This window comes from Doryrhamphus excisus, chromosome 3, assembly GCF_030265055.1.
Source record: "Doryrhamphus excisus isolate RoL2022-K1 chromosome 3, RoL_Dexc_1.0, whole genome shotgun sequence".
Taxonomy (NCBI): Eukaryota; Metazoa; Chordata; class Actinopteri; order Syngnathiformes; family Syngnathidae; genus Doryrhamphus; species Doryrhamphus excisus.
This window is the reverse complement of record NC_080468.1, coordinates 3,032,669-3,045,362: the sequence shown is the minus strand read 5'-3', so window position 1 is coordinate 3,045,362 and position 12,694 is coordinate 3,032,669. Positions and strand designations below refer to the sequence as shown.

At 40.6% G+C, this 12,694-nt stretch overlaps 1 protein-coding gene across 2 annotated transcripts; it reads right to left on the bottom strand.

Annotated features, from left to right (window-relative positions):
- Positions 1 to 23: 23 nt before the first annotated feature.
- Positions 24 to 12,407, bottom strand: amph (amphiphysin). Of its 2 annotated transcripts, none has more exons than XM_058066041.1 (21): positions 12,274 to 12,407; positions 10,748 to 10,828; positions 10,495 to 10,549; positions 10,115 to 10,209; positions 9,928 to 10,023; positions 9,758 to 9,865; positions 8,683 to 8,768; positions 8,367 to 8,442; positions 8,184 to 8,266; positions 7,759 to 7,897; positions 5,258 to 5,377; positions 5,094 to 5,177; positions 4,822 to 4,848; positions 4,683 to 4,700; positions 4,192 to 4,419; positions 2,212 to 2,253; positions 1,988 to 2,101; positions 1,408 to 1,461; positions 1,082 to 1,270; positions 908 to 1,009; positions 24 to 832 (listed from the first exon to the last, which is right to left on the bottom strand). In XM_058066041.1, exons 1-21 carry the CDS (start codon positions 12,340 to 12,342, stop codon positions 728 to 730), a joined length of 1,971 nt encoding a protein of 656 aa, XP_057922024.1. In that variant the 5' UTR covers positions 12,343 to 12,407; the 3' UTR covers positions 24 to 727. The 2 variants fall into 2 exon arrangements, with proteins under 2 accessions (XP_057922024.1, XP_057922025.1); XM_058066042.1 differs by having other exon boundaries at positions 5,258 to 5,368.
- Positions 12,408 to 12,694: the final 287 nt, after the last annotated feature.

Genomic DNA, 12,694 nt, shown 5'->3' with positions numbered 1-12,694 from the left:
CTGTGACTAATGAGACCTTATTGAAACATTTTTATTGTGACAGATAGGTGACAATGATATGACTTCAACATCTAGTCACAAACATAAATGTGAGTCAAACCAACTATATATATATACATATACTATATCCAACTACATACTGTATATTGCATATTGACTTTGTTATTCTCTGAATTCTCTATTATTTCCCGAACTCATATATTTTTACTCCATTTAAAGTAATCATCATAGTAATTCCCCATGTTGCAATTACACTAGGATTGTTGACATGTTTGATTACATTTCAAAAATAATAATTACTGGAAGAAAGTTCACGTTTTTGCCCCACTACAGTAACAGTGTTCATTCACAGATATTTATGTCAGAAAAACATATGACCAAAGCCCCATACATTGTGAAAAACCACATCATATCTATGGTAACAAAATCTTCAAGAAAAAAAATAGATCAATTACATTAAAAGTACTAAACACAGTGTTAACAGTTGGTGTACAATACAGCATATGGTACTTCTTGTATTCCTTCCGAAAATATTTTTTCGATAGAAACATGCAAAAACAAAACTAATGACAGCAAACAGTTATGTGTCTTGTTTTCTTTAAATGGAGGGGAATCACATCAACGTTAATGCTTGGGACAGTTCAGCAGTGTTTCAGTTAAAAGGCATTGGTACATGCTGACCAGATTGCTTCTTGCTTAGTTTCCCCCATCATCTTGAAGAACCTTCTCACTCCAAACGCTGTATGAAGTTTTCTGGGAAAAGTCCCTTCTGAGCTGCAGTTCCGAGCCTCGTCCAGTCGCTTTCTTTGAATCCAGTCAGCCAGCCAGCTTCCTGCAATGACAGCAGAAAACAAATCCATTACATACTTGGAATCAAACAGTAAATATGTGATATGCAGCGCCTCACCTGGTCTTCTACTGAGGCAGTGGGAACCACCAAGACCACGTCACCTTGCTTCAGGTCGAGCTCATCACAGTTGGCAGCCTCAAAGTCGTGCATGGTCTCCACCTGCATTAAAACAACACATTAACATTTCATTTATTTTGAAAAATAAGAAAATAAGAAAAATAAAAGTCTGACCTTGTACAAAAAGTCATCAGGGAGCTCTGCTACTCCCGCAGACGAACTTGTGGGCTTGATTGATGGTTTATCAGCTGCCACGCCATTGTCACTGATAGCCGAAGGTGAGATTATGTCAGCGTCACGGTCATCATCACCTTCATTGCTGGAGGCAGGCTCAATCACCACAGATGGGATGGGCATTGTTTCCTGTAAAGGGTGATCAGCTGTCAATCATTTCACTGCAGTTGTTACACCATGGCTGGGATATGAATGATGCTAGTGAGGACAATCAGGATGGATGGAAATGGATGGATGGATCGTCCTACTGTGTTTGGAGATTTTACCGAAGTTTCATCCACAGGACTTTCTTTCTTTTCTTCCAAATTTGAAGCAGACTTCTAAAAACACAAAAAATATATGAAAATCTTTTAATTGTCTAATTGTGGTTAAAGGGCAAAATTTTAATAACAATGCAATTTTAGTCAGTTCTCCTTGAACTCATTCATTCATTCATTTTCTAACGCTTTTTCCTCACAAGGGTCGCGGGGGTGCTGGAGCCTATCCCAGCTGTCTTCGGGCGAGAGGCGGGGTACACCCTGGACTGGTCGCCAGCCAATCACAGGGCACATATAGACAAACAACCATTCACACTCACATTCATACCTATGGACAATTTGGAGTCACCATTTAACCTAGCATGTTTTTGGAATGTGGAAGGAAACCGGAGTACCCGGAGAAAACCCACGCATGCACGGGGAGAACATGCAAACTCCACACAGATGCCCGAGGGTGGGATTGAACCCTCGTCAGCTGTGTGGTCGCTGCGCGCTAACCACTCGACCGCCGTGCCGCCCTTCTCCTTGAACTACATTTTTTAAATAAATGAAATGATGAATTTAAAATGAAATGTTTTCTTCAACTCACCGTCGGTTCCTCTTCCTCCAGAGGGGCAGGACATTCTACTGTATCTTCCTCAAGAGCAGGGGGCGCTGGAGCTGATATCTCAGAACCTTCCGTTGATCCAACTTTGACTTCATTCTTGTTCAAAATGTGAGAGAAAGATGTAGATGAATCTCAAATGTTTATACAGTGACTCTGCATTCATTTTACATGTAATGGTACGCAGCGCCTTCAAACTGACTACTCACCATTTGATCAAAAGCCGCAAAGAATGATGGACCAGTAGCATCCTTCAGAGTGCATGTTTAAAATGAGACCAGAAGAATCTCAAATTTTCATAAAAACTAAGTAATGCACGTGCATGTCTGTCAAGGACCACAGGAAATGCAATTGGGAAGACAGAGGGAAAGGAGGAACATGCTCAATAGATCACCTGTAAAAAAAACAAAAAAAAAAACAAGAATCTATCAAATGCCAGTGAGCCAACCTAAATCAAATGCCAGAAACGGGAAGTCTTAACAGGAGAAGGTGATGGAGTAGCACTGTCAGAAGAAAGGAAGCACAATAACGGATTGAAGTGGAATCAGGTTCGGAGTCATTGGGTGGGTCAAAGAGGTTTCTGACATCTACTCGCTGCCAATCTACCACACTGAAAACAGGACCAGTACCTCTTCCTTTTCTTTAGCTAGATCTTGGTACAACTTTCCAAGTCTCAGGTTTGCAGCCTCGTCTTCGGACATGTCGGAACTTTCTGGTTCCTTGCGAATTTTAGGAACATTTACATCTTGGAAGTCTGTGGTTGACGCTCGGTCTTTGATCGGAGGATCAAAGCTGCTGCTCTTGCTAACTTGCGTCCCGGATATGTCGGCATCAACCACAGATGCTGCAGGGAGACTGTTGGCGAAAGGATCCCACCCGCTTCCTCCATCTCCAGAACTGTCCTCTAACTTTGAACTACCTGCTTTGTCGCCGGTCTGGGTTTCGGCAAAAGGATCAGAATCAAATACCCCAACTGCCTTGGTTTCGGCAAAAGGATCAGAATCAAACGCCCCAACTCCCTTGGTTTCGGCAAAAGGATCAGAATCAAACACCCCCACTCCCTTAGTTTCAGCAAAAGGATCAGAATCAAACGCCCCAACTGCCTTGGTTTCGGCAAAAGGATCAGAATCAAACACCCCCACTCCCTTAGTTTCAGCAAAAGGATCAGAATCAAACGCCCCCCCTCCCTCTGTTTCAGCCAAAGGATCAGAATCAAACACCTCCCCTCTCTGTGTTTCAGCCAAAGGATCAGAATCAAACACCTCCCCTCTCTGTGTTTCAGCAAAAGGATCAGAATCAAATGCCCCCACTCCCTGGGTTTCGGCAAAAGGATCAGAATCAAACGCCCCCCCTCCCTCGGTTTCAGCCAAAGGAGCAGAATCAAATGTCCCCCGTTCCTGTGTTTCAGCAAAAGGATCAGAATCAAACGCCCCCCCTCCATCCGTTTCAGCAAAAGGATCAGAATCAAACGCCCCCACTCCATCCGTTTCAGCAAAAGGATCAGAATCAAAGGCCCCCACTCCATCCGTTTCAGCAAAAGGATCAGAATCAAACGCCCCCCCTCCATCCGTTTCAGCAAAAGGATCAGAATCAAACGCCCCCACTCCATCCGTTTCAGCAAAAGGATCAGAATCAAAGGCCCCCACTCCATCCGTTTCAGCAAAAGGATCAGAATCAAACGCCCCCACTCCATCCGTTTCAGCAAAAGGATCAGAATCAATCACCCCCCCTCCCTGACTTCCAACATCTCCTAACATGAAATCAGCTTGTTTTGGTTCATTTTCATCTGCAGGTTTCTGATGTGAACTTGTTTCACCACTGCTTCCACTTCCCATGGCACCCTCATGCTCTGCTTCTGCATGTCCACCAGCAAGGTGGTCTTCCGGTGAAGGTTCATCATCTGCACTTGCCCAGCCCCCACCCTGAAGCCCATCTCCCCATTCTTCAGCGGTTTCATATTCAGATCCCGAGCCATCAGGAGACCTAGACCACTTTTCTCTTGTTTGTGTGGAACAGTCCTCAACTTGTTCACCATACTCATTAGTAAAAATGAGCCCAGGGGTGGACTTTCTGCGGTCTCCCCCACCTGATTTATTTCCCTTTGAATCTGTCTGCCCCGTTTCAGTTTCATCACCAGTACCAAAGAGACGTTTGGTGTTTGTTTGAGAAGGGCCATCCCAGCTGCTAACCTCATCCTGTGCTGCTTCACTGTCCTGTGGTGGAGAAATGGGAGGAGAAGATATGGTTCTATCTCCAGCCGGCTGTGGACCGTCTTCTTGGGCCCAATGCGTATCTGCAGCTTGATCTCCACTCTCTGCCCCTTCAGGAACAGCAGTGTCCTCCACTCCTGGAGCAGCCTCTCCATTGGCTGGACCAAAGTCAGCTGACCAGTCCGCAACAAATCCGCTTTCTTCAGCCTGACAAAGATGCACGGAACGAGGGGTTAACATTTGAAGAAGCCCAGAACGAAATTTAAAGTGTGGTGCTGGATAGTCTGGTTACATTTGAAATTGTGTTTGGGGTCTAGTCACTTAAATAAATTCTGGGTGACAAACTTAAATTTGTACATTTCTTCAGTCTTTCACTTTTTCTGGAAATATTTGAACCTCTTAAATTAGTCAAAAATGAATGTTGTGTGAGTACAACAAAAAAGTACACATTGAAAGAGATGTGTACTCACCGTCTTGGATGGCTGCGCCTTGGAAACAAAAAATAAGAGAGAATAGTAAGAGACAGTATATGTCATTGATATTTAATATTAACTTATTACATTTCCATTGGCAGATAAACTTCAAATTCATAAATAAAAATGTACTCACCGACCACGTATCCCAAGGCACAGCGGTCTGAAGGTACACACAAGTCATGTTAACACATCAATACTGTTAAAATAAGTAAATAAATAAAAATCAATATTGTTCACAAATCTTGTCTAAATCTCTTTGTCAGCACTTCTCCTTATTCTTGATTTGAAAGCACTGATATAACATCCTGAATGCACAGGAGCGCCTTAGGTTGGCAACAATAAAAGGCCACTCCAACACCGACTCTCATCACATGCACAAAGCGTTTTTAACAAAGTGTATGCAACCTGCGGTATTGGTGATACACTTTCATCTGGCTGGAAGGCGTCAAAGTCCAGATCAAGAAGAGATTCTCCAGGCCTCTCATTGGGCTGCGGACAAAACATGATAAACAGTTAACCAGCAGTTGTTCATTTGGCTATAATCATAGTTTTTCTGGACTAAAAGAGACCTGTGATGGTGACGGTGCAGGTAAGAACTCTCCTCCAAACAGGTCAATGATCTGCTCCTCCACCACCTCCTTGGAAGGTGTGACTTTAGGGGGAGGAGGCACCGGGGGGCCCTTTTTCATCTGTCAATCAATAAGGACAAAATGTGATTTAAAGACATTTTTTCACATTTTCTGATTCTATTAATTCCGCGCTTTGGCAAAAAAAGATACTGCAACTTCAATTTGTGTTGCTGACAATAATGACAAAAATGTCATTGTTTCTATTTCTATTCTATTGCTTTGAGTTGCTTCTAAGCACTAGCAGACAATGAGGCTGTTCCAACAGATGCTCCTCCACGATGCCCGTCAGTTTGCTAGAGCCTCTTCTCTCTTCAGGTCCATCTTCACATTCTACAGCCAGGTTCTCCGATCAAACTGCACGAGTTGCTGCATTTTACCCCCCCAGACCCCGTACCTACCCATACCCAAGCTCAGTGAATGCTCATGTGATGGTTGCTATTTTCTTCAGACTGGAGTGTACCACACTCACCTGATCTGTTATAGCAAATAAACATACAACTAATACTGCCTGATTCAGCTTCCAAACAAGTTAACAGGTTACAAAAAAAAAGGTAGCAACCAATCAGAGCTCTACGAGGAAGAGGGACTAAAGGTTCAGCAATGTAACAAAAAGGTTTGCTATCGTCGACACACACGAGTAGGATGTAAACAGGACAACAACACACATTTGTTCTACAACAATGGTTCCCAAACAATGAATGATTGAAGCACATCTGTAAAGCTGATTGAATAACCATAAACAATGAAAGCAGCTCATGTTTTACACGATACAGATGAAGCAAACATCCATTCTGTTATTACAACTTGAGACTTCTTAGATTATATGCAGAGATTATTAACCTGAGCAAAGGATCCTTTGCCACTTTGACTTATCAAATAACAGCTTTTTAGGTTTTTAGGTCAACATGAAAAGAAGATGTGTGATTTGATAAACAAGACATCCGTTATTGCCGTTATTTATCTCGGTTGGGTTTATTACCGTCACTCATTTTATCTTGGTCAAACTAGTGAGTGGTGGATTGTTGAAATTTTGAAAAAAAAGATGTGATCTAGTGATTTAAACGGTATACGTATGATGGAAAGAATGAGGGGATCCGGCCTGGTGGCTGCAGGATTGGTTCTCTGCTTTTTGCAGAAGATGTGGTCCTGCTGGCTTCATCAGGCCGTGATCTTCAGCTCTAACTGGATCGCTTTGCAGCCTAGTGTGAAGTGGCTGGGATGAGAATGAGAATCAGCACTTTTTACAAGTGAGGAAAGGATGGACCGTGAGGTTGACATCCGGTCCGGAAGCCTCCCGGATGCTTTCCTGGGGAGGTGTTCAGGACACATACGACTGGTAGAAGGCCTTGGGGTAAACCCAGAACACGTTGGAGAGACTATGTCTCTCAACTGATCTGGGAACACCTCAAGAAGAGCCAGGAAGAGCTGGACAGAGTAGCCAAGGAGAGGGAAGCCTGACCTTCTCTCCTTAGGCTGTGGCTCCCACTACCCAACTTCGCATAAGAGGTGAAGGATATTTGGACTGGTGAAAGTAAATTGTACTTATTCTAGGTCTAAATTAAGCATTTTCAAGCATATTAATGGCTTAATAAATAATGTGTGAGTCCATGTTATCTTATTTATATACTTTATAATACGGCTTATTGTCTCTGATTACTCTATATTTACTACATTGTGTAAGGCAAATGTAAAGGTGACTATACAAGTGTTATTTCATGTCCTGAGGGCTCTAATAACGTTAAATACCATATTTTGAAGATTGTAAACAGGTTCTCTAAGCAACTACTATATAATATTCAATTTAATAATATTTAATCCAATTATAAATTCAATTATCACACAATAAACAAGGGAGGACTGTATTAAAATGTATAAGCCAGAGAATATATCGTGCTTAAGGCTATCAAATTATTACCATTTTAATCAATCAGATAATCTTCAATTAATTCATCATGATTAATCACCATTGGCAACTTATCTTTACCTTCTGCCTCAACAAGCTGCTGGCTAAGTGGCGGGGGGAAATGGGAACCAGAGTTCTAGAAGCAGCATATTGCCATACATATTTGTCCAAATGTTTTTGACAAACATGTTAATGACGCTGAAGACTCGCAGGCCTTCAAAGTTCATTGTACCAATCATTGTACAAACACAAACGGGATATTTTCACTCACCATCCAACAGATGAGTGTGCAGCAGAGAAGAAAGTTATACAAGTAAAACATTTAGAATCAGAGCCATGCTAGCATGCCAATAGTAGTTCAAAATGTGTTAGTCCTTAACCAACTCAACGTATGTTACTTTACATTACCTTTATGAGTTCTCATTACTTTCTCATGATTAAAGTCTTTATGAGCTCTCATTATTTTTCTTTGCTTGGGATTGGAGCACATTTTGACTTTTTATGTGGATTCCCACGTAGATCCAGTTGATTGATTTACCTGTACTGGAGATCTGGGCCGTGGAGGTCCAGGAGAAACAGGTCGAAGCATATGATTGGAACTGGCTTCTGGACTCTCAGGAGGACTCTCTTCTTCCGGTGGCGAGGGTGTCCGAGCGAGTCGCAGTGGTCCAGAATCACTGGAAGACGATCATTAAAACACATCCAACCTTAACAACAAGAGACTACCAAAGAAACCCATTAGCACGTCACCTATGGAAAAGTTACCAGTGATATCATGTGATTATTTTTCTAAATTCTTACAGAATCAACAGTGATGATACAGATCCGTCCAGAACAGTTCTAGCGTCAATTCAGATCAGATCACAAGTGACATGAGGCATAATTAATTACGGTATGTACGGTATTATGGCACATCATTCATCTGTGTACAAAGTAAATTAAGATCTATGGGTTTGTTGTGACCTTGGTGCTCCTTGGATGGTGAACATTTTGTCAGCGTGTTGTTCACTAAGTTGCATCATCACTTCATACAGTTGCTTACACACCTGCAGATGAATGGTAGCGTTAGGATGATCACATGACCAGAGAAAACAACATTATGAATTTTTTTTTATATAAATGACGCTTCTACAGCTTCACCCTCACCAGGGAAATCTCACGATGAAATCTGGCCTCAAGGCTTGTCACGCTTTTGAACGTGCTGATGTAGAATCCAACTCGGCTAAACAGAAAAAAAGATTGAAGTCACAATTTGAACAATCTCTAATTACATTTGATTGTGGCTACATGTTTGTCTTATTTAGGAAAATCATGGATTTTCCCTTGAAAAGTCATCAGAATGTATTATTATTATGTATTATTATTTTGTCCCAAACACTGATTTTGCTTGTCATTATGATGATATCAGGATTTTTATTTTGCAAAGTTGAGGTGATGTAGAAAAGCATTAGATGAGTCTGACCTGTCCCAAAGAGTTGGCAGTTCATCCTGCAGACCAACATTGAGCTCATCAAACACTCTCTGGGCCTTTCTCAGCTCCTCATCTGCCTGAAAAATTAAAATTAAAATTAAAATTAAAATTAAAATTAAAATTAAAATTAAAATTAAAATTAAAATTAAAATTAAAATTAAAATTAAAATTAAAATTAAAATTAAAATTAAAATTAAAATTAAAATTAAAATTAAAATTAAAATTAAAATTAAAATTAAAATTAAAATTAAAATTAAAATTAAAATTAAAATTAAAATTAAAATTAAAATTAAAATTAAAATTAAAAAAAAGTGGTGTGGGGATGTGATGTGAGGATGAATTGTTTTTTTTAAATGTACAGTCCTCCTTCGCTCCCTCACGATTTGAATATTGCAGTTTTTCTAAAACGAATTCATTAATAAATGATCGCTGTTTCGTGGTTAACTATGGCCTATTATTATCCAAAAAATGCATACTTAAGGAAATGTTATATATTCTTGGCCAAAATTCAGCATTTTCAAGCATAAGAATGTTTTAAATCAACTAAAATACAAACACAGGTTAAGGCAATACAAGACATTGATGAACTGTAGTCTCCACTTGGCTTGTTTCCTCTAATTATATCTACTATATTAGGTAATATGAGTGTAAAAGTGACTGTAGGGGTGTTATTTCAAGTCTGGAGGGCTCTAATCATGGCAAAAATCGAAAGCTATAAAGTATACTATACTATACTATACTAAAAATATTCAGTTTATTAATAGTGCGGAAACTTTCTAATTCTAATTGCGGTCAGGTCTGGAACCCATTTAACGCTATAAAAGAGGGATTGCTGTATAAGGAACGTGGTTCTAAGCCTGTTCCCTGTGTAAAAGGGCCATGAGATAACTTTAATCCTGAGGAGTATATGGCCTGGCAGGAGCAGCATAACACTGTAGGTGTCATAGCATGATGACACAGCCACAAAGATGCTCCAAATCAACCTGCAGAAAATCTATTTTATGATCAATAATGTTCGCCATTATTAATAAACCATACAGTTTAGAGAACACAAAAGTGCACAGACCTTCATCATCTTGCGGTCATTTTTCATTCCAGATGCCTGCAGCGTTTCAACATGATGCCGAGCACTGTCGAAGTCGATGAGCTTTCGACTTCTTTTAGCCACACGGGTCTGAAAGACACAAAACTGTCAGTCTAATGTCAAAGTACATTTGTGCGTCCAAAGTTAAGTACCTTCAGGTCAGGAAACTGTAGCAGGTATTCATCCAGATTCAGTAGTGTAGAGTCCACCAGCTTATTGTGGAAATTTTCCCACAATGCATCACAATCCTACAGGAACACACATTTAAAATATATACAACCTTTTAACTATTCTGTCCAACAACATCAAGTATGTGGTCATTCGGAAATGCACATGTACCTTCCCGATGGTCATGACATCATCTTTCCCATGCCAGTCTGGTTCATAGACCTCATGGAGAGACTGGGTCAGGTTGATGGAGGCCTGTTGCATCCCTGCACAACAACATAATCAGTCAGCACATACGTTCAACAGAGCACAACAATGTGTTCATGAAATTTCCTCCTTTGGCCTTAACCCTTTTACTCCCTTAAATGTAACCCCTTAAACCATCTCCATTCACGTTAAGTCTTCATTAACCTTAACCCCGTCTTCTCACTGTGAACAGTCATGAGCCTCAACTCTTCTTGTCATTGTAAAGCGTCATTAGCCTTACATACCGTTAATGACAGATAAACAGTACTGTACACTGGGAGCATAAATATACGTGAGCATTTCACCTTTGATGGCAGACATGTACGCCTTCATCTCCCTCTGCAGCCGCGAACCTTCACACTAACACACAAAAGACTTATTAATAATTCACACACATAAAGTCTAGTGTTTGTGTAACTCGGTGGCTAACAGAAAACACAAAGTGCAAGACGTTCAAGCCTTCCAACAAAAACGTGGCGTTGCAGCTATGGACGGTTTTGCTTCTAGTGCCCCATTCTAGAATGACTTTACAGGGCATGACTTTTAAGACTTCCTCACCTCCTGTCTCCTGAAGTTGATGACAACTTGTTCAAATTGTTCATCTTTGGTCTCGTCCGCTTTTCCCAGCTTCTGCAGAACCTGAAAAAAGGAAGAAGTGTTTTATGTTGTCATGTTGACAGACATCCAGCCAGAGGTATCAGAGTACATAGGATGAGATGTGTCTTGCATGCAGACAGGATGCTAATAGCTCAAAAAAGTGTGTGTTGCATCTAGGGATGACTACGTTTCACATTTGAACCTACTGTATACAGCACCAATATCCTTTACCTGGGGATTGGTACCGACATTCAACAACATCTTTTGTGTTTATGTGGTAATAAATGTTAATTTACTATTTTAATTGGAGTTTTTTCAATTTAAAATATTTATCTCTCGATAATGGTTAGCATGTTGGCCACACAGTCAGGCTGGACACAATTAGTATAATGAATGAAATGCTTTGAAAAGTTTCAAAAATGAAAATTGAGAATGAAAACAGGAGCCATTCAGAAGCTGAAGCTTGGCTGAAATGCTGTGGAAATATGCTAAAATGTAGAATGAAAGCAAGATTAGTTTGAACTCGACTCTGGAATCAACCGATGTGCATTTAAATCACTCAAAATATTAAATTATACTACATTGATATTTAGAAAAGTCTGAATTGGTAGCACACTTGTCCTGAGTGAGCTAAACATTTTGATGTTGAATTTGTTTGAATTGGTTACGAAATGGTGGAGTAGTTAGCAGTTTGTCTATATGTGCCCTGTGATTGGCTGGCGACCAGTCCAGGGTGTACCCCGCCTCTCGCCCGAAGACAGCTGGGATAGGCTCCAGCACGTGTTTCTGCACCCGATGCTTGTCGCACGATAAGCGGTAGAAAATTAATTAATGAATGATTGTAATAAATGTGTACATGGGACTTGAACCCGGGACCTTCTGGGGGGAACCAAGTACTTTTACCATCCAAACCATTTCCTTCCGATTTAACTAAATGATTTCATAATGGAAAATGTGAGATAACTTTTGACCGGCAATCGGTAATGAAGTGCTGGACAATATCGATATATCAGATACCCCAAAAAAGCCAATATCAATACATCTCTATTTATTAGTCATTATTAGTAGTATAATTCATTGACTCCCTTTTTGGATGCTTGAACATTGTTCATAGCTGCATGCAGATTATATTCAGTATTTTATATGTAAGTGGCTGCTCTAGTGAATGACGTAGGCTCTCCAGAAAACAGAAAAATGCGGGATGTTGCGTGACATCACAGGCACAGCTGACGTAATCTGCGTACCTGAGCAGCACATTAAACACATCATCCATAAATGATAGATAAATTATCTTTTTTTTGTGGCAGACGTGTCGTTTTTCGCCGAAAATGACGTCATACAGATCAACGTCTGTGCCTGAAAAAAACATCTGACGTTTGAAAGCTGCAGCGGCCTGCAAGGACGTCATCGTCATCGCCTCCTCATCAGATTCTCTCCTTCATCACCCCCTCCTCCTCCATTTATCACCTCCTACTCCTCCTCCTTACCTTTTCTTGCGCTCTGTTCAGTCTCTTCTGCACATTTTTAGCAAAGATTCCCGTTTTGATATCCGCCATGACGCCGCTCTGACAGACGCGGATTAACACCGACACAGCGACGAGGGGGGGAGGGTGCGCGTGTACGCTCGGGACAGAGCGAACGTGCGCATGTAAGGGGCGGAGCCTAATGCATATACTTTTGTTGTTTTTGCAGGTATTAAACGGAACTAGTCACATGCCACAAGGGTGGTAAGAATATAATAAGTATATAATAAGTAAGAATATAATTAAATAAGTATTTGAACTATGATTCGATTTTTTGTATCAGAAAACTTGCCTGCAATAACAAATACCCACATAATAATGACAAAATATTTTGTTTTCTTGCTCTTTCTTGAATGTAATTGTTGCAATTTTGGCCTCCGTCCAG